A 22,684-nucleotide genomic window follows, 5' to 3' on the forward strand; every position below is an offset into this window, starting at 1 on the left:
AACATATTTTAGTAGTATTGAAATGTTTCCTGTTGCTGTGTTAACTAATTATAACAACTTTTTGCATTTAATTCAAAATGTTACACATATCTGCATATCGCCAGGTCAAAGGCCAGTAACTGCTTGCTACAGACAAATCCCCAGAGTGTCAATTCCGTGATGGTTCCCTCCAAGTTGCCAGAGATGACATACACTGCTGACGAGCAATGTCAGATTCTCTTTGGGCCACTGGCTTCCTTTTGTCAAGAGATGCAGGTAAGAGTTGTATCCAGGTAGGATTTTTTTTAAGTGTATGTTCACATCCATTATTTAGAAGTATTGATTGGAGGAGGGGAAGATGACTTTATTTTAGAGTTTGTGGCTTCAAAGCATCCCAGTATTGGAACGAAGGATTTTCTAAGAAAAGGTTTCTGCGTTTTCCCCTTAACGTTTTGAAAGTGATAGAAATAGGTGCCAGTATTTAATTAAAGCCAGGAAGGAATGACCCAATAATTTCTACTTCAAAAATGGCACTGAAGTCAGAAAAGTCTTTGCATTATGCCAGTTCGTTGCTTTTGTTTTAAATCTCTTACTTGCTTACGTGGTAGGTAACTACCATGAAAATGCAATGAAAATGTAATGAAAGCGATATATGAACATGTAATTTTGGAGGAAGGATTATACCTTTTAACTCTGAAAATAAATTGTTAAAAATATATTCTATAGGAATAAAAATTAGAGAGTACATTTCTAAATAGTTAAACTAGAGGAAAAGGGTAAATGTCTGATGGTGAACTAAGCAGTGTATATTAGTATTCAGTCACTAGTTACTCTGAGAGGCCAATTTGTCCCATTCTAAAAAAATCTAAAATCTGAAAGATTGAGCAAAATGACCTTCATAATTGATGTAAGAATTTAGCTCTATTTACCGTTCCTTTTTTCTTTTCTTCTGTCTTCCTGAAGCTCATCCCCTAGCTGCCCATTTCTTCCTACCTCTTTCCAATACACATACTCGCGCATACTTTGTATTTCAGGCTTCAACTGATAATCATGCTTACAGTGAATTGATAGCTGTATTTCACTGTACCTAAGTTTCTGTGATTGCCTCAAAAGAGTTTGGCTTTGTTGAAGATAATGCTGTCTTGGATTACTGGCAGAATAATTACAATTCATTATAAGGAAAAGGTTATACAGCATTATGACATATGCTGTCTCTGCTTCGTTGTTCTTATCAAAGGAGTTATTCACTTGTTTGTTACTTTCCTCTTATTAATTTCCCACCCTAGTGTGTAAGCTCCAGGAGGGCAGAGTGTTTCTCCAGCACCTAGTCCAATGGCTAGCACATGGTAGGCACTCAGTGAATATTTGACTTAAGATTAAAATAAGTGAATGTATGAAGAAGTTGGAGCTCCATTAAATGTGGCATGTGAAACAATGTATAGATTGTAATACTCATCTGGCAATATTAGACCTCAAGAGGAACTGATATAGGTGTGTGATTGTGACTGGACACCCAAGGGTTCACATGTGGCAGACCAATGGATCCTTGGAGCTTAGCACTGGGTGTGATAATTACAGCAGTAGCCAGGTTGACTTTGTATTATCTGTCCTAATACCTCTCTGATCTCATCTACCAATCTTGTTCAATCTACTCTCATCTCCAAGGACTTTAGACAATCAAAAATTGGGTCACAATCTTCTTTCTTAAATCGTCATGGTAAAGTGAATGTTTTGAGGTCCACAAGTTTGGTTTTGTAGGTAAACACATCTACATGCTGAAATTATCATGTTTTGGAAAACAGAGTAGGCTGCCTATGATTACTATCATACTATTGCATAGGAGATGGTTTCAGTTCATGTAGTACAGAAAATTGATAGACTTGATCAATGAAACATGTTCATGTTTTATGAAGTACCCTAAGTGTTAGAAAAACTCAGCAAATGATCAACTACAAATGTGATTTTGGTAAATTTTAGATCATTTTTCATAAATACTATTTTTAAAAATTTTAGAAATTCTTTTTAATTATGTATTGCATTTAGTTAAATTTTACTAGTACCATTCCACAATATTTTGAACTCTACAATGGATGCCACAGTGTGTAAATCATTTAGATTTATGATCTATTTTGATTCTTATAACAATTATATGCCATAGTTGATATTTAGTCCTGTTTTACAGATAAACAGTTTGAGGTGTGTAGAAGTTAAATAACACAATTAAGTTATTACACCTATGAAGAGGGAGTGTTAGATGCAAATCCAAAGAATAGAGTATATGTAACCACTATGCTCTACTGCTTCTTATGGAATTCAAACTTCTTTACTTTGTGTCTTTGTATGGGAAAAACCTTAGATCAGATCCTGTGTTTTGACTGAATTTGCTTTATCCCTTACAGCACCTACACCATCAGGGTCAAGAAGTATTTTAATTGATTTTTTTTTTTAACTTTTCTAGGCTATTTGCTCTATTTATATGGTTGTTTCTCACTAACCTACCTGCATGGATTTTTTCTCCACCTCTGACAGTATAACTATTTGTTAAGGGATATTAAATCCGTTTCTCAATATCCTAGGATGTTGCCTTGTTTTAAACTAGGCATTTTGCAAACAGAATTAAGTTTTAGGTCTTAAGTATCCAGAAATGTTCTCCTTTTTCCCCCTGAAATTATCTATATGTGACATTTTTATTCATAAAACCAGATTTTTCTCTAGTTCTATCTGTGTGTAATCTTCATTAAGGACAATTTTAAAATAATGCCAGAAAGGATTGGGCTGCTGTGGGCAGCCAAGGAGAAGCAACGCCTCCTAATAGGGGTTTGGTTGGAGAGCACTGGCTGGAAAGGCGTGAAGCCTGGGCTCTAACAGTGGTTCTGCCTCTTATTAACTGTGTAACCTTAGTCAAAACTCTTTTTCTTTCTAAGCCACACTCTACAGAACAAGTAATGGAACTATGTTATCTTTCGAAGTCTCTTAGGGCTAAGAGGCTGGACTTCTTTCATTCCAAAATCCAAAACAGCATTCTGATACCACCCTTGAAAAATCATCATTTCCATCCCAAATTAGTGCAGCTTGCAAAGCATAGAAATTAGGTAGGTAGGTAGGTAGGTAAATAGGTAGATAGAGCCACAGAAGAGATTATTTTACAATTCAGTCATTGATTTGATAAATATTTATTGAGTTCCAGCTACTTTCCAGGTGCTGTTCTGTGTACTAGTAACACAGTAGGAAGAAACCCCCAGCTTCATGGATCTTAATTTTAGCTGGGGAAACAGATAATAAGTACATACATATATAATATGTCAGTTAGTAATAAGTGTTTTGGAGAAGTATAAGTTCAGGTAACAAAGACAGGGAATACAACCAGGGATGGGGGGATGGGAATGCTGCTATTTTATACAGGATGATCTGGGAAGGCTTCCTAAAGCAAGTGACATTTGTTTAGAAATCTGAAGGAAGTTAGGTAGCCAGCCATGCATTTATCTTGGGAAAAATGTAGCAAGAAGAAACAGAAAGCAAATGCACTGGCATGGAGTTAGGTTCATGTTTTAAGTTTAAGATGTCCATTGGACATCCAAGTAGAGATGTTTGTAGGTCCAGAATAGATATCTATCTGGAAGTCCTCAACAAGTAGGAGATACTGAAGACATGATACTAAATGATGACACTAGGAAATTAGTTAGAAGAGGAAAAATTCAAAGACTGAGAACTTAATCACTACAATATTTAGAGGTTAGGAAAATAAGGAGGAAGCAACAATTAAAACTCTGAAGAAGTCTATTGGTAGGAATCGAACCAAGAGAAAGTAAGATCTTGGAGGCTAAGTGAAGACATTTTTCAAAGTGGAAATGATTAGAAATTCCAAAAGCTGAAGACAAGGGGAGTAAAATGAAGTCTGAGAATATGCAATTGCTATGTTTTTCCCACTGGGTTTGGGACACTGTTACTTGATGCTTTCTTGACATCCCTGAACACCTGAGGGTAAGGAGGTAGAAGTTAAAAATATAAGAGGAAGTAGTTATAAGTGTAGAAGATAGAATAGTTCAGCGCGTTAAGCCACTCACGTACACATTCAGGGGGGTACACGTGAAGTCACCATATCTACCAGTCTGTCATCTAGACTTTATACAAAGCGAATCTCCTAGAAGGCAAGCTCCATAACATCAAAAGAGTTGTCAGTCCTTTTTATCACTGTACCTCTGGCACCTAAAAGAGTGCTCAATAAGTATTTGTTAAATTAATAAGTGAATCAACTGAATGATGGAATAATAACTCTAAAATCTTACTCATAGAAATAGTTGATTCTTAGATATATAATATGTCCAGAGAATATGAAGATAACCATCTAAAATATTAATTCAATGGTTCCATAAATAACAACCTATAAGGGTATGTAGCTTATGTTTCACAGCTTACACATGAGTTAATCAGGCATCCTTATGTCCATCTTGTATCTCCGTTCAGTTATAAATAAGTGTTGAGCTGCATGGAGTAAAGATTTGCAGCAACTTTTCAACATGTGTGTTTCTGGTACAATATGAGACAATGGTAGTTGGCCCATAGTATTTGAATTAGATATTGCTCTTCCATTCTTACTGACAAATAGTTATATACAAGCACTAGGGACTCCAACATCATGTACATGCTGATCTAATTAATGATATAAATTTACCCTTAGGATAGCAGCTTACATCTGCAAAATGTTTAAAGGCATAGCTGTAGAGATGCTTGTGAAACATCTCGACCCTCAGCAATAATTGCTCACTCTTCTGCATGAATATGCTAGCTTCTCAGATGACCTTATTCCTGAGTCCTAAGCATTTGGTGCCTCTAGGCCATCTGGCGTCTTGTGGCTGAGCCAGCTACAATGCATCAAGTTATCCTAATAGCTGCCTAAAATTACTTAGCCTGGCTAAGAATACAGAGGTATGGATGTTTCCTTAGAACCAATAAGAAGTGGCTGCTTGAGAGTTACATTATTTGAGTAAGAAGGAAGTTTGCTAAAAAAAAATTTAAAAATGAAGACCTCCAGGAAACTTAAGGTTCTGCCTTTGGTTTTGGACTAGGCACAATGTGAGTTGCATACATATTATATTGTATCGAAAACTTTTTAGTGTCATTAAATCATATGATGACTTAAAGTGAAAGTACCATGTAAAGTTCCAGTTTTACATTTCTCTTTTATCGACTTAATATATCAAAGTATGTAGGACTTCTAAAATCTCTCATTTGATCTAATGAACAGGCTGGCATTGAAATGAGTACCTTATGAAGAATTCTAGAAGATTGAGTCTCTGATTTGGCATTGTGAAATTCCAGAGGCGATAGGAATTAGGGCTAAAAAACCATGAAATATCCCTTGATGGAAAGTAGTTGTTTGGGCAACTAATACAGTATCATTGATAAATCATGTTGTTAAGATTGGTGAAGTTGAAGATTTTTATTGTCCTTTCTTCCTATAAGATCAATAAAGTTATGGTGGGTTAAAGCTACCAGGAATTGAATCTGCCTGTTTTGCCATCTAATCAAAACTTCATCCTATTCTTTGAGCTGTAGTCCTACACAGTATGTGAGTACATGAGTTTGATGGCAAATTATTTGTCTAGATAATCTAGCTCTTTAATTTTTTTCCTTAGGACTAATTTTTTTTCACGACTTCTTATTGACGTGGGCTTTTATTTTTTAGGTCTCTATCTATGTAATTTGCCTATTTACATTTTGCCCATTTTTTAAACTTTCTGTTTTTCTTGCTGATTTGCAGGAGTTCTTTTTATATTCTATATTCTAGGTGACACTTCCTTAAAGTATGTCATTGTGTGTTAACTTTTTATACAATGTCATTTAAAAATTTTGAAGTGGTTGAATCCATCAAGTTCTCCAATTAAGCTGTGCTGTTTTTGTTTTGTTTTTTTTTTGTGTGTGTATGTGTATATATATATTCCTTTTCAGATTCCTTTCCATTATAGGTTATTACAAGATACTGAATATAGTTCCCTGTGCTATACAGTAGCTCCTTGTTGTTTCTCTATTTCATATAGAGTAGTGTGTATCCATTAAACCCAAACTCCCGATTTATCCCTTCCCCTCTTTCCCCTTTGATAACCATAAGTTTGTTTTCTATATCTGTGAGTCTCTTTCTGTTTTGTAAATAAGTTCATTTGTATCATTTTTTTAGATTACACATATAAGTGATATCATATGATATTTATCTTTCTCTGTCTGACTTACTTCACTTAATATGATAATCTGTAGGTCCATCCATGTTGCCACAAATGACATTATTTCATTCTTTTTTATGGCTGAATAATATTCCATCATATATATATGTATATATATGTATATATACACACACATGCATGCACACATACACACACCACGTCTCCTACATCCACTCATCTGTCAATTGATATTCAGGTTGCTTCCATGTCCTGGCTATTGTAAATAGTACTGCTATGAACATTGGGGCGCATTTAACTTTTCAAATTAGAGTTTTCTCCGGATATATGCCCAGGAATGGGATTTCTGGATCATATGGTAACTCTATTTTTAGCTTTTTAAGGAACCTCCATACTGTTTTCCATAGTGGCTACACCAATTTACATTCTCACCAACAGTGTAGGAGGGTTCCCTTTTCTCCACACCCTCTCCACCATTTATTATTTGTAGACTTTTTGATGATGGCCATTCTGACTGGTGTGAGGTGATACCTCATTGTAGTTTTGATTTGCATTTCTCTACTAATTAGCTATTAAGCATCTTTTCATGTGCCTGTTGGCCATCTGTATATCTTCTTTGGTGAAATGTCTATTTAGGTCTTCTGCTGAAGAATGTGTGGTTTTTGAAGTTCATTATCTGTCACTAGATCTTAGATGAAGTATATTAATATTATTATTTAAAATATCTGTTTGCTTATTTTGGTTTGATTGATCCATTAGTAACTGACAGACATGTTAAAATATCCAACTCAAACTACTGATTTATTTATTTTTCCCTGTATTTGTGTCTGTTATTACCTTATATAATGTTGAATTATATTATAGGTGCATACATATTTATGGGTTTTCACCTGTTGATCTGTTTTTCTCCTCTGCATTTTTTATGACTTGTGTCTTAAAATCTATTTTGTCTGGCATTAAAACCGTTATCCTGGCTAATATTTGTCACATCTTTATCTTCAACCTTTCCAAATAAAACATAAATACTAATATGGGTATGGATAGATGGGTATGTTTACTAGAGAAAAGGAATTGCTAGATTTTATATTTTTCTGTTTAAACCAATGTAACCATTTTTGGTATTTTCATCAGCTAGTTTAACATTTTTTACATTGATTTAAATTAATGTTTTTCAGGATTTTTATTGTCAGCTTGTTTTGTGTTTGTGTTTCTTATTTATGCTCTACTTTTTACTCTTGTTCTCCTCTCCTACTTTACATTGGAGAAACCAAATTTTCCTCTGCATTCAAAAGTCAGACATTCTTTGTATCTTTTTATGTGTATGAGTAATTAGTTCGTTTTTCTTGATGAATAGTATTCCACTGGTATATAACAGTTTTGTTTATCAATTCACCTCTTAGTAGACATCTGGGATGTTAGCTATTATGAGTAAGGCTACTCAGAAGATTTGTGAATGATTATTTGTGTACACATATGTTTTTATTCTACAATATTAATACATTAACATATTATATATATTAATACATTAATTTTTTGCAAACTATGGGGTAGGGACTGGCTGCCTGTTTTTGTAAATAAAGTTTTACTAGAACACAGTCACCCCCATTTGTTCACATGTTCTCTTTGGCTGCCTTCAAACTACAATGACAGTGACGAATAGTTGCAACAGAGATTGTGTGGCCCACAAGCCTAAACTGTATACTATTTAGCACTTTACAGGAAGAGTTAGCTAACCCCTGTTGCAGCAGATACTCTGGATTCTGTTATATTCCTCCAAATAGTGTTTTGGTTTTTGTTTTCACAGGGAATTAAGTTTGTTAGACTCAAACTGGAAACTGTCTTGCCTACTGTGGATAACTCCTCATATGTTGGATCAGCTCACTCTTTCCTTATCTGGGCTATTTGGGGTGTGTCCCTTGCATGTATGGTACAGGTGCCACCTAAAGACCTAAACTCCTCCGACTCTCTTCCTTTTGGGATTGTCCCTTCAGGTTTTGGCAGCTTTGACCACATCAGTTTCTGTCTTAAGGAGTCTAAAAAGATGGCATATGTTGCTTTAGCCATTGTGTCATGCCATGACCACAAACCACTATCAGGTCAAAGCCACAAAGATGGTGAACTCAACTTATGCCAGTCAGCTCCCCTAAACAATTTACCTGCCTATGTTCATGTTCCAGAACTACCAGGAAGTTGTTTTTTGCATTTGTTCCACAGTTTATGGTTGTTAGCTGCAGGAGGGTTGGTCTTCTGGGAGCTTATTCCACCATTCCAGAAGAGGAATATTTTTATCTTATATTTCTCTTTCACACAAGGAAATTCTGGATCATTTTTCTTTCAAATATTTCAAATAGTTCCTTCCCACTTTTTTTTCTTTTCTTTGGGGCTTCATTAACTAGGTATTGACAGTTCTCCTTTCTCTAAATTTCTTCATACTCCTTGATTTTCTTTAACACTCTAAGATGTGTTCTATTGAGGGGTCCTTTGCAGCGTGCTGCTTCATTTGTTGGCTATGCGTAGACTACATTTTTCTTCCCATGTCTGTTACTCAACATCTACCTCCAGCAGTCATGAAGTATATGGAGTGAAGGAGGTAAAAGAGAAGACATCAAATTTAAATATTTAACTGTCAGTGGTCAAATCATTTCTGCTAAGGGATAAAGTTTTTGAGATGTAAATGTGCTAGGTTTTTAGTATTTCTTCCCATTAAAAAGGTTAATAATAACGGCTAAAGTCCAATTATTATTGCTTTATGTAATCAATGTTTATTTAGATTTATCCTCATTTTTGCCAGGTTCTTTGATCACAGTGCTTTTCAGCCCTTTCCTATGAGGTCATATTCTTCTTGAAATACACCATTTAGAAGTTCCTTTTGGGAAGATCTGTTGGTGGTAGACACTCACTTTTTGTTTCCTTGAAAGGGTCTTTATTTAACCTTCAGTCTTGAATAAAATTTTAGCTGAGTTCAGGAGTCTAGATTGACAGTTATTTTTTTCCTCTTACCACTTTGAATACATCATGTATTCATTTTTTTTATGTTTGTGCCAAGATGCCATCTTTGCTATTTTCCTAATCTGAAAAGGAAACTTTCAACATTTCATGGTTTTTTAACGATGTTTGCTGTAGATTTTTATAGATGTCCAGAGGTCCATTAATTTTGAAGATGTGTTCTTCAGTGGTTAGTTTGCTAACTTTTTTTTCAACGAATGGATGTTGAATTGTGTCACAAGCTTTGTATCTAGAGATACAAAAATCACAGATTTTGAAGTTTTTGATGTGCTTGATTATGTTAATCAAATCTCTAATATTATAGTAGCCTTGCAGTCCAAGAAAAACCCAACATGATCATGATGGTACATTACCTTTTTTCATGGATTGCTGGATTCCGTCTGTTAAAAATTGTGTAGAATATTTAAATCTAAGTTTGTAAATGAGGTAGATCACTATTTTCGTTTTCTTTTAAAACTACTGTCTGTTTTGGGTATCATAAAGTGTGTTAAGGAATATTGCCTCTTTTTCTGTTCTCTAGACAGTTTATGTAAATTGACAATTTAAGTTTTTGGATCAGATGTATTCTTTGTGGGAAGATTTTTAATAGTCACTTTTAATTATTCTATGGTTAGACAATAGTTTCAGCGTTTCTATTTCTTCTTAGGTCCATTTTAGCAAGTTTTTTGTAAATTTTTAAAAAATATTTTTCCATTTCATATTCATTCTAAAGTTTTTTGGCATAAAGCTGTGAATAATGTCTTCCTACTTCTGTTTAAACTTTATGTCATCTGTAGTTATGCCTTCATTTTTTATTCCTAATAGTGTTTATTTTTGCCTTCTCTTTTATTCTTGATTAATTTTCAATTTTATTAGTATTCATAAAAAACTAGATTTCAGTTTTTTTTATTTCTTTTGAGTCTTTGTATTCTATTTTTTTAATACCTCTCTTTCTCTCTCCCTTACTTTTTTCCTCTCTTCCATCCTTAATAATATCAAGCTGTTCTGTGATAGAAAAGATTGTTTTTGAAAATATTATTCCATATTGAATTACATTTGCAACCAAATGTTACATTATTGAGACTGTAGTTTGAAAGATAATTTATGGATGAGCAAGGAGTTACATGTCTGAGATTTAATTGCTACTTCCATGCATATGCACTTAAGATTTTTTTATTTTAACATAAAATTCAAAACATCTTAATGGAACTATTTGCTATAAAGAAAGACATGGGCACAGGTTGTCTTTGAAGATAAATTTTGTGATATCTATACATGGACAGTTAATCCATGTCCATTTAAATTATTCCATTGAAAATATTTTTTTTCATGTAAACTTTTTAAAAGGCTTCTTGAGATAAACATCCAAATTTATATATGCTTTTAAGGGTCATTTCTTATTATAGAGGAATAAAAAAGGAATGTTGTATTATTTTTATTAGTTTGCAAGGAATGCTGAGTTGTACATTTCTGTCCTGGATTCCTGTACACAGCATTTTAAGTTTTGAAGTTCTTTTCTTAATTGCCATAGTAAATGATTTCAGTAATTAAGTTGAAAAGAAGATTTGACTCTGGCCTGTGTAACATACAGAGTGTTTGCTTCTAACAAAATACCCAGTCCTGCTCCTCTTAAGAAAGGGCTTGGTATTACATAGCTCTAACATCACGCATCTGAGATGTTGCACTTCTCAAGGAGAAAACAGTCCATCCTATTTCTTCACTATTTTATTGCTTTACTTTTTACAGTTTGGTTTGAATCCTGAATCTGAGTTATCTTTCAGAATGAGGCTATAATTTACTTACCAAAAGATCCCCAGAACTGTAGAACATAAAGGGTAAAGAGATCTCTATGAGAGATATATTCTGTATGACTGTGCTTATCTTGAAAAGCTGCCAGGTTTGCTTTTATGCTCTCAGGGCCTCAAGTGGGAATCAGTTAGAGTACCTGCTGTTTTGAATAGCAGATAATGGTGGAAGGTCAGAATTTAGACCACCACAGCGTTCAACAAGCAAGTATGATTTTAAAACTACAGCATCGACAAGATTTGCTTTTTAGTTCAATATGCATTGGTTAACTAATGAACTTGACTAAAATAATTCATGTTATAGCACAACTAAGCCTTATTGAATATTAATAAAGCAAAATTCTTCTTTGGTGGAAAATTCAACATTTGACCCCATAATTATAAAATACCATTAACAAGAATGTCTTGGAGGAAAAAAAAAAACTTTTAGGAACTAAAATTCTCAGGTTAGATATCTATTAATTCAAATATAAATGTGTCCACAAAAGTACACGATAAACAATTAACCTCTCTGCTTATTTTCAAGAGTCTAAAATATTGCAGAGAAACTATTTCATTTAGGCATTCTTTAAAATTAGTTCCTGGATGAATTTTTGGTAAATTATATGTGAAATAAAAGCACAGAAATTAAGCTAAATCATATCCTAAATATAATAAGATATATTTGTATGAAATATTTTGAAGCAGAAAAACTGTCACAGTACATAAAATAGTGTAAATAGAATATATCACACTCCTGCCGTAGACTATTGAATTTTCAAGAGCTTACAAACATTTCAGAAATCTAAATTTTTAAATAAAGAATAGGAGAATAATATTTGGGGAGTTGTAACAAATTCGGAGAGTTGTAATAGACCTGCTTGAAATCTTAGTTTAAATTTATGATCCCCAAAGTATTTAGTAGATTTGAGTCATAAGTTAATTTTAACTTTACAGTGATTTTCAGTTTGTTTTGAACACCACTGCCAGAGTAAACCCCCTAAAATAGCCTTTTTATCTTATCAACCTGCTGGTCAACTGCTGAGTGATTTCTTTTTTCCCTCCAAATATGGAGTCCTGGCATTCAGGATCAGGTTTTTCTGTCTTTAAAATCTTGTTCCCTACTCCCTACCCTTATATGCCTCCTCCCATCTGACTGGTCTTCTCACCCTTTCAAGACTGTCTTTCACATCAACAGTTACTTGTTCTGTCCTTATCAACCTGCTTTCTTCCAGCCTTTACTCCAAATATCTGGATAGATAGTCACACTATCATCTTCAAGATAGATTACTACAGTCGCTTTAAGTATGCCGCATGGATTTGATATTTCTGTGTAATTTGTTAATAACATGCTTGTATCTAAAAAACTTCAGCCATCCTATAGAAATAGGAAATCCTTAAGAATGTGGTAGTTTTGCCTCTTTATCTGTCTCTGGGTGGCCACAAGTATAGAGTTCTCTTCTTTCAATGTTGTTGTGTTTATGCTGTTTTATCTCACTATTTTTTGTTTGTTCCCTCAACTTTTCCCTAGACAAAGTTAAATGTATTCTGGGTACCTAGAACTCATTCATACTGAGGTAAAAATGACTGATAACAAGGGAAATATGCCCACTGAGAGTCTCTGTATTGCATCAGGGGCCAAGGCTATGTGATGAAATAATGAAGTACTAACATGGCTTGTCGGCATACAGCAGAGCACAAGTGAGGACAGGCTTTAAGATAGGAGGCACTAAATTCATACCATAAGCTCATTACTTTAATTTTTCCAGCCTGGTTCATATAATAGTATAAATAATGATTTTTAGCTTACAGTTTTCTGCTGTAGCTACATAATCTTGCATAATCACATGTGTTTTATTTAAAGAAATTTTAAAATAGTTAAATTTATGAAACATTTTCTATTTTTATCAGTCTTCTCATCACTATAAATAAGCCATACACTATTTCAATTATAAGTTTAATATTAAAAGTACCTAAAGTATATTTTTCTTCAAATCATTTCTGATGTTCTGTTAAAAGAGCTCTCTCAAAGCTCCTTATTGACTTAACCTCAAAAATGTGATGCCTTCCCCTTATTAGTTATTATACCCTTGTTTTCAGCATGTTATTTGCACAGGGTTGTGGTGCAAGGTAGAAGGGGAAAAAGAATGCAGAACCAAACTAGATCCACCAATGGACGGAACCGATTGTGACACTGGTAAGGTAAGTCATTGGTGCTGCCTGAAATTAATAAGAATATTAAGTGAAACTTAAGAAACTTGCATTTTCTCCTTACTAGTTATGAGTGTAACTGGTAAGACATTTTCTTCTGCCAGTTACATATGTATCTTTCTTAACACCAGTGTAATACTTTCAATATATATCAAGTTTCAGCATTTCCTCTATTTTCAATTTTAACACTTACATTTTCGCAAATCCATGGGTTTTTAAAATATCAATTCAGTAATTTTTTATTGTTGATTATGACAATGTGGAGAGTTGGATGTATGTATGACTTTAACAAAAATGAAATATTTTACTATTATATTACACATAAGTAAAAGATTCACAAATAAATCATAAATAGTAAAACTCAGAGCTAATGAATCCTTTAAAGTATAAAATATTGTCTTAGGAGAGCCACCAGGTATAGTTTTTCCTTGTCATTTCAAGCATCATAAATAAAATATTCTGGGGGATTAGTAAACATTTGGCTGTCTAAGTTGTTTAATCTAATGTGTTTCATAAGGCTATGGAAACGTATTAGTACACATTTCCAGATCATTTCAATTGCTGTTGAAAATTAATTTTCTTTTGAAGAATATTAAGGCGTTAGATCCCATATAAACTTATAATTACAGTTAATTTAATCAAAAGATAACCATTCAATAGTTTACATAATTTTCTAATTTTTATTCTATGAAGGGAAAGTAGAACAGTTATTACTTTACTCATTAGATGTAAGATCAGAAAACTTGCCTCTGAAGAACATGAATTTTTATTACATTTGAAAAGAATCAACAACATAAAGATTACTTGGGGTGAATTCCTTAGTGAAAAAAATTAAGTTATGTAGAAGGCTAGTTTAAAAGCACATCAATTTGAAAAATGGACAGAAATGGAAATCTAGCAGTCCACTTCTAGAATTTTGTCCTAAGTAAATACTTACACCTGTGCAAAAAGATAGGCACGTGTGCATGTACACACACAAACACACGCACACACATGCTTATGTCAGGATACAACTTGCTGTGGTGAGAAATGAGGTACAACAAAAATATTCATCAGGAGAGGAATGGTTCCAGTGTAGCTGTTAACAGAATGAGATAAATATATATGTATTAAATTGAAAACATCTACAAGACATGATAGTTAGTATAGAGACACGTCAGAAAAAACTGATACTTTATATGATACCATTTGAGAGTTAGGGAAAAAAACAATTTGCATACAGATGGGAGTATACACACAGAGTATATATTTTTAAACTCATAGAAAATGGTTTGAAAATATAAGCACCAAACTATAATTAGCAGTTGACTCTTGGGAGGGATGTGGAATTGATGGATGGAATAAAGCAATGGGAAGTGAGGGTGAATATAACTTTTCTCCTGACATTTCTGGATTGTTTGACATAAGCATATAGTCATATTACTTCTTTGATTTCTTTAATGAGAAAAAGAAAAATGTACAAATTAAGTCCCAAATAATAAAAAAGGACTAGAAATATTTTATCACTAGATATAATCAGTAAGAAAATGGTTCCTTGAAAGAGAACTTCTGTGAATATCAGTCAGTTGTTTACAGACTGACAAATGTGTTTTCTGTGAGCTTACATGGAGCGTCAGAATTTGGATTTGTTTTATTTTTAAATTATACACAAAAGTACAATAATGTATGTATATTGGGCAAGCCTCATGGTATTATGCTGAGTAATTTATTGCTTGAGTCATAAAACTCTGCACCAGCAATAATTTCGATCATCCCTGAAACACAAAAGCAGTAATAAATAGAGATAACCAAATATTCAGCCACATGTCTTCAAACATCACACAACCCATTTGTCTTACTTAGTTCTTCATTAGCAATATAAAATCTGTTCATTTTTATAATCTGGTGTCCTAAATATTTTTCTACTATTTTTTTCTTCTGATATTTATGAGAATAAATTGCATTCTTTAGTTCTCTAAAATAAACTTATTCTTTCAGCAATCAAAATTATAATTACTCATTAAACGTAAATGCTTTATTTCCCTATAGTTGTGCTAATGATATTCTCTTAGTGGTTCTGTAATGCTTTGTGTATTGAAATAACTAATGAACTTCTCAGTTCCTCAGGCCATGTGGGCTTCTTCAGCTATCCATCTGTTCCAGCTGTTGTAGGAGCCATCATGACAGTAGCTTCCAACACTCTGCAGTTGAGGGCTGTAGGGATAAAATATTTGGATGCTTGCAACCTCGCGCTAAACACTGCTAGCTCAGTACATGGCAAACCAAGAAACAAAGCTGAGAATTTTGTAATGTGTTACACTCTAGTGATGTTAATTTAGCTGTATAACTAGTTCATCTAAGAGTACATAATTAAGTCTGAGAAGGTGCTGACCAGAATTCTATGATTCAAAATGATTTTTTAAACAGATTTATTTATTATTTATTTATTTATTTATTTTATTTTTGGCCGCGACGGGTCTTTAGTTGCGGCGTGCGGGCTCTTCATTGCGGCTCATGGGCTTCTGTCTAGTTGTGGCGTGCGGGTTTTCTCTATCTAGTTGTGGCACATAGGCTCTAAGGCACATGGGCTCTGTAGTTTGTGGCACGCAGGCTCTCTCATTGAGGCGTGTGAGCTCAGTAGTTGTGGCCCGTGGGCTTAGTTGCCTCACGGCATGTGGGATCTTAGTTCCCTGACCAGGGATCGAACCTGTGTCCCCTGCATTGTGAGGTGGATTCTTTACCACTGGACCACCAGGGAACTCCCAATTCAAAATGATTTTGAAGATAGGGATTTATCTACTATTTATAGACAGCATTTTCCAAATTAAAAGCAGCCTGTTTTCTTTCTTCTCCTTTTCTCTACTATCATCTGTATTTACGGTTATATTAACAGAGATCCAAGAGTTGATAAATGATTTGGTTAAAACCAAGAAATGTATGTTTTTTACTTAAAATATTTTCTAGGAATTGGAGGATGGGGAAGGAAAGCTAAATACCAACTTACTAGAATTTTAGACTGTTTTGAAGGATGATACATAATATATTTCAATTATTTACTTTCCTAAGTTCCTAAAGGATGAAATTACCACCATCGTTCTTTATTGAAAAAATGAAGGATGTAATATCCTTACAGTCACAAATTTGAATATGGAGACAGTTTATTGCCTTCTTTCTTCCTCTTCTTTCATCTAACAATGTATGTACAAGAAGATTTGTTTAGAGAATAATGTTTCCTTCGTCATCTTCATGAACCTCTTCCAACTGGGTGTTTTCATCAACTTCCTAGGCATATTCCCATAGAAATTTGAGAGAATAGAAATATAGTCAAATTTTTTTAGGTCATGTACTGTCCCAGAAATAAACTATATTATATATTTCCTTAGCATTTTCATAAGTCAGACTGAATTATTCGATATGAGAAATTTTGAGTTTTTTAAATCATGCGTAATATAATTTTTTGAAGCTAAAAAATACAAATGAAACAAAACATCCTGCTAGAAAATTCATGAAAAGCAGCACTAAGATCATTTTATGTAAAACCCAATAGAATATTTTGTATAATAGTTTAAACAAAACATTTAACACTTTGCCCAGTGTTGAAACACAGCACCACCTAGAAGACAGAAAAGCAGTTTCTCCATAGTTTTGTCCAGAGACCTGGTTATCTGCAAGGGGATGAACTTTTAACTATTATACTATGCTTTCTTTAAATTTCACTGATTTTTGTATGCAAATTTGGTTTGCATATCTGTTTCCATTTCTCTTCATCTGCCAGACGTGTCTAGTTTAAATGACGTGCAAGTCTAGATCTGGGTCTTTCCCAGAATATTTTTAGTCAGCTGTGAACTCTAGCCCAGCCTTTCAATGCCAGCTTACTGCTAAATGGACGAGGAGCTGTGATATGCACTCGGGGGAAAAATAAACACCCTTCACCTAGGCCAAAACAACTTGACCAATTGAAGTTTGACGGCTTTCACACTGGATTTTTTTTTTCCTTGAATGGCATAACATCATTAAATCCTTAAAACCAGTAAGTTGTTTAAAAGTTTTCACAAGGTCTGTTTTTTTTCCTCCTTTTGCAATTTTCAGACTGCATCTTCATATAAAATCTCAATTTATTTAATGACAGTCTTAGCATGTCAATACACACTCTGAGTTGTTGAGGTTTTGTTTTGTTTTTTCCCAAGCCTGGATTTAAAACTCCTTGAATCCAAAAAAGGTTGAATTTAAAATCTGGCATTATTAGAGAAAATCTGCAGGAACTGATTATTTTATTGCATAGAAAAGCATTAACTGGGCTCACACAACACTACGTAGCATAGTTTTCTAAATTCTGTCTTCTAAAAACAGCATTTAAAAACATATTATCAAAATAAGTTTTAAAGAAACAGATCAGTTAAGATCAGAATGAATAGAATTTTGGTGAGATTTCTGGAAACTTATTAATAAAATTAATATAATGATATATAATTTGTTATTAGTATTTTTATTATAGTTAATCTTTATTAAATCTTTGCCAAGGACTATGCATTGTGCTTAGTTTCATTCAACCTCTGAAAAGTCTATTAGGTAAATATCAATATGATAATCATTCACATTTTGAAATGGGAAAACTAAGAATCAGAGAGCTGCTATAATTTCTTCAAAATCCCTTATAAATCATGTTGCCATTAGTGCAAAATATCATTTAGGAGTGGAAGGATTAGCTTGCTCAACCCTTGTGATTGTACAATCATTTATCTAAAATTTTTTAATCTTTACCTTTAATATGTTTGCTATGATCATGATAGATCTGATTTTCCAGGAATAAGGAGAAATTATTATAATCTGTCCACAAAGTCCTGGCAACCATTCCTCGGTGACCACAGAAACAGCCTCTTTGGCTGTTTTTGTTTAAAGTTAATGATAAAATAAACATAAAAAAGAGAATGAACACACTCCTTTCTCTTCTTTCTTTGCTGTCTTTCTCAGTTAATAGATACCAAATAACCTATAGAATAATTGGAATGAAATGATAGAATTTCAAAAAGTCTAATTGTTCAAGTCTTTCAAATAAACAGCTTTTGAAAGAAAATTTGCTATAATGTTAATGCTTGAATTTGACAGAAACTTTCAGAAAAAATATATATATATAAAGGAAAGTGCTAAAATTGAGTCATACTCTTTTTTTTTTTAAGTTACAAGGAAAGAGAGTACCCTGAATCACTGACAGTTTAAATCAAAATTGCTAAATTTGCTAAAATGTCTGCCTCATTCTAGTTAAAGACATTTATATCTTATGTACCATTCTTATATTGATACCTGACCCTATGCTTTTTTGGTCCTCTCTTTTAAATTGTTATGTTTCTTAAAATGTGTTAGTTTTTCTTCCTGGCTGTACAACCCCAGATTCCTTCTTCACCCTATCTCCGTCACAAGTACTGAATTCTCAGGGCTATAGCACAAATATCTGTGTGCTGTTCTTATGACAAGACTGTATAATCTGACATGAGAACTGGACCAGTGTATTACTATGACAGTATGCACGTGTCAACTTATTTTTGGTCTTTTTCAATTCCACACGTTTGGGACTCTTAGCAGACCTGATTTAATCTCAATTCCAGTGACTCTATAGGCCAATGAATGATTTTCCGTTGTGCCCTGATTTGTTCACCTAAGACATAACTTTTGGAATAGTGGTGTAAGGCTGGAGAGTGTACCAGCAGGACCTCAGCACCTGGACTCGTGGCTGGAGAGTGGAGCATGTGGAGTCCCTGTAGCCGAACCTGCAGTTCTGGGATCAACAGTCGAGAGCGCAAATGTCCTGGGTAAACGCAAAGTTCCTGGATTGGGGGAGGGCATTGTTTTCTTCAAGTTTGAAATGAAAAAGTTTTACTGATAAACCATGTTGGGGGCCAAGGAAACTTCTCAAACCTCACTCCACTTTGGAAAACAGAAAAGTCCCTCAAATTAGTTTATGTAAAATCTCCCTTCAAAGAAGAAAATAAGACCAACCTTTCTAAGAACAAATAATTAAACACTACACAGAGTGGTGTTTTGAGTACAAATCAAATAAAAAATTGTGTTGAAATAAGCAGGGAGAGATGTGTTAGAAAAAGTAAGTCACCCTTAAAAGGAACTGTGAGAGGAGCCGGAAGCTGATAGGACTTCAGAAAGAGAGGGAACGAGGGCAACATGAATGTCAGTAGAAGCTAAGAATGATGAGAAACGAAATCCTGCTGAGCACAGGTATGAATAGGGAGCGTCCAAGATCAGCTTGCTTGTCTCCATCATTCCTAGAGTGATCCTAGGAAAATGTGTGAGAAAGTCATTTCAGCTTTATGCTTTAACTTTGGTGTGGATTCAGTGGCCCAGTTCCTCAACAAGAGATTTTAAAGAATGTATGTGAAAACCTTAGAAGCAACTCCTTAATAATTCTCAGCCCCACTCTTTCATGGGAAGTGCAGGCTTTCTATTTTGCCCCCAACCTCTGCCCTTTACCCTTCTGTATCATTTCCATGGCAAATGGGCTTTTGTTTCTCATGTATTTTGGAAATTAAATGGCTCAAAGATTGGAAAAAAATATATATTTTTAAATAAACATATGGATTTCCTACCATTACCAATCATTTAATCTGTCCACTTTTTCAAAAGTAGATTTAATATAAAGGATTGTACCTTATTAATATATTGCCTTTTGATTTTTTTTAAATGAGTAGTTAACATAAAAAAAGATAAAATTGATTATTTGTACTATCTTTTCTAGGCTAGGTTCTGAAGCAAGGGATTGTAATGGTCCCAGAAAACAATACAGAATATGTGAGAATCCACCTTGTCCTGCAGGTTTGCCTGGATTCAGAGACTGGCAATGTCAGGCCTATAGTGTTAGAACTTCGTACCCAAAGCATGTACTTCAGTGGCACGCTGTCATGGATGAAGGTATGACCAACCAGATCGCCACCATCTTAGTTACGTAGACTTCTAGGTTTGCGAGGTGCTTTACAACAGTGGTAAATATTGTTTTACAGTCTATATCCTAGGTATTTCAGAGCTCTGTGTTTTCTGCCTTTACTGACATATAACAACCACAAGCACTGACTAAAAATATATTTTAAAAATATAGAGATATTATACACCAATGAGATAAACTAAAATTTAAAAAGGGTGACAGTACAAAATGCTGGTGAGGATGAAGAGAAACTAGATCTCTCATGCGTTGCTGGTGGGAAGGTAAAATGGAGCAACCACTCTGAAAATTAGCTGGGTAGTTTCTTTAAATAACTAAGCATACACTTTAGAAAACGCAGTCTTGGTTATTTATCTCGGAGAAATGGAAATTTGCGACCACAAAAAAATGCTGAACACAAATGGGCATAGCAGCTTTATTTCCGATAGCCAAACACTGGACACAATCAAAAAGGTTCTAAGTAGCTGCAGGGTTAGCAAACTGAGGTATATCTGTGCCATGGGATATTATGCAACAGTACACAGAACACTCCGTTAACATATGCAGTGACCTGGTGGATGTCACAGCATGATGCTGAGTAGGAAACCCAATCTCAAAATGTCTCACACTGTATGATTCCTTTTATATAACATTCTTGAAGCCACCAAAGTATCGAGATGGAAAACAGATAGATGAGTGGTTACCAGGAGTTGGGAGTGGTGGTGGGAGAGGGATGGGTGTCCCTGTAAAGGGGTAGCACGAGGTAGAAATAGAGATCTTTATATAAAGGACAAATTGGCTCATTCTGATCTCCCAGTTAAAGCATTTCAGAGACTTGCCATGACTCTTCAGGTAGAGACCAAATTTCACAACATGACATGCTCAGCAAGACCTTCTTTAGCCTGATTTCTTCTCTTGTCTCCTGCCTCATATAAAACCTCACTCTCTTTTCCTCTGCGCTCCAGATATTGCCCTTGTTTCACTGCTTCATACATGTCATGCTTTCTTCCCCCACACGTGGCCTCCAAACATACTGTTTCTTTATAGAAAGAAGAATAGAATAGAATAGTCTTCTATTCACACCATCCTTTTAATAAAGGTTAATTCTATATTTCCAGATGCTTCAACCAACAAACTTTGGAGTCTTCATTTTCCATTTAGTTCTCTTTTAATGTACATTCAGAATATCAGTAAAGTCACATGAGCCCTATCTTTAAAATACATCCAGAATCTGATTATTGCCCAATATCTCCAGAGCTGCCACCATGGTATAAGCAACAGTGTCTTACCTGGATGATTGTAGTAGCTGTCTAACTGTTCTTTTTTTTTTTTTTTTTTTTTTTGCATTTTATATTCTTTCCTTTTTTATACAGCAGGCTCTTATTAGTCATCCATTTTATACACATCAGTGTATACATGTCAATCCCAATCTCCCAATTCATCACACCCCCACCCCCCGCTGCTTTCCCCCCTTGGTGTCCATACGTTTGTTCTCTACATCTGTGTCTCTATTTCTGCCCTGCAAACCAGTTCATCTGTACCATTTTTCTATGTTCCACATATATACGTTAATATACAATATTTGTTTTTCTCTTTCTGACTTACTTCACTCTCTATGACAGTCTCTAGATCCATCCACGTCTCTACAAATAAACCAATTTCATTCCTTTTTATGGCTGAGTAATATTCCATTGTATATATGTACCACATCTTCTTTTTCCATTTGTCTGTCGATGGGCATTAGGTTGCTTCCATGACCTGGCTCTTGTAAATAGTGCTGTATGAACATTGGGGTGCATGTGTTTTTTGAATTATGGTTTTCTCTGGGTATATGCCCAGTGGTGGGATTGCTGGGTCATATGGTAATTCTATTTTTAGTTTTTTAAGAAACCTCCATACTGTTCTCCATAGAGGCTGTATCAATGTACATTCCCACCAACAGTGCAAGATGGTTCCCTTTTCTTCACACCCTCTCCAGCATTTTTTGTTTGTAGATTTATTGATGATGCCCATACTAACTGGTGTGAGGTGATACCTCATTGTAGTTTTGATTTGCATTTCTCTAATAATTAGTGATGTTGAGCATCTTTTCATTTGCTTCTTGGCCATCTGTATATATTCTTTGGAGAAATGTCTGTTTAGGTTTTCTGCCCATTTTTGGATTGGGTTGTTTGTTTTTTTAATATTGAGCTGCATGAGCCGTTTATATATTTTGGAGATTAATCCTTTATCCGTTGATTCATTTGCAAATATTTTCTCCCATTTGAAGGTTGTCTTTTCGTCTTGTTTATGGATTCCTTTGCTGTGCGAAAGCTTTTAAGTTTCATTAGGTCCCATTTATTTATTTTTGTCTATTTCCATTACTCTAGGAGGTGGGTCAAAAAAGATCTTGCTGTGATTTATGTCAAAGAGTGTTCTTCCTAAGTTTTCCTCTAAGAGTTTTATAGTGTCCAGTCTTACATTTAGGTCTCTAATCCATTTTGAGTTTATTTTTGTGTGTGGTGTTAGGGAGTGTTCTAATTTCATTCTTTTACATGTAGCTGTCCAGTTTTCCCAGCACCACTTATTGAAGAGGCTGTCTTTTCTCCATTGTATATCCTTGCCTCCTTTGTCATAGATTAGTTGACCATAGGTACATGGGTTTA

General features: G+C 34.3%; 1 protein-coding gene across 1 annotated transcript in view; it reads left to right on the forward strand.

The window, feature by feature from the left end:
• The window catches only part of ADAMTS19 (ADAM metallopeptidase with thrombospondin type 1 motif 19), a 298,785-nt gene that overhangs the window by 166,918 nt on the left and 109,183 nt on the right, over positions 1-22,684 (forward strand). Inside the window, exons 10-13 of the mRNA XM_057540882.1 lie at positions 105-255; positions 13,025-13,126; positions 18,791-18,921; positions 19,860-20,032. Coding sequence (XP_057396865.1) covers positions 105-255; positions 13,025-13,126; positions 18,791-18,921; positions 19,860-20,032 — 557 coding nt within the window. The remainder of the gene's footprint in view (positions 1-104; positions 256-13,024; positions 13,127-18,790; positions 18,922-19,859; positions 20,033-22,684) is intronic.

This window comes from Balaenoptera acutorostrata, chromosome 2 (genome assembly GCF_949987535.1).
Source record: "Balaenoptera acutorostrata chromosome 2, mBalAcu1.1, whole genome shotgun sequence".
Lineage (NCBI taxonomy): Eukaryota > Metazoa > Chordata > Mammalia > Artiodactyla > Balaenopteridae > Balaenoptera > Balaenoptera acutorostrata.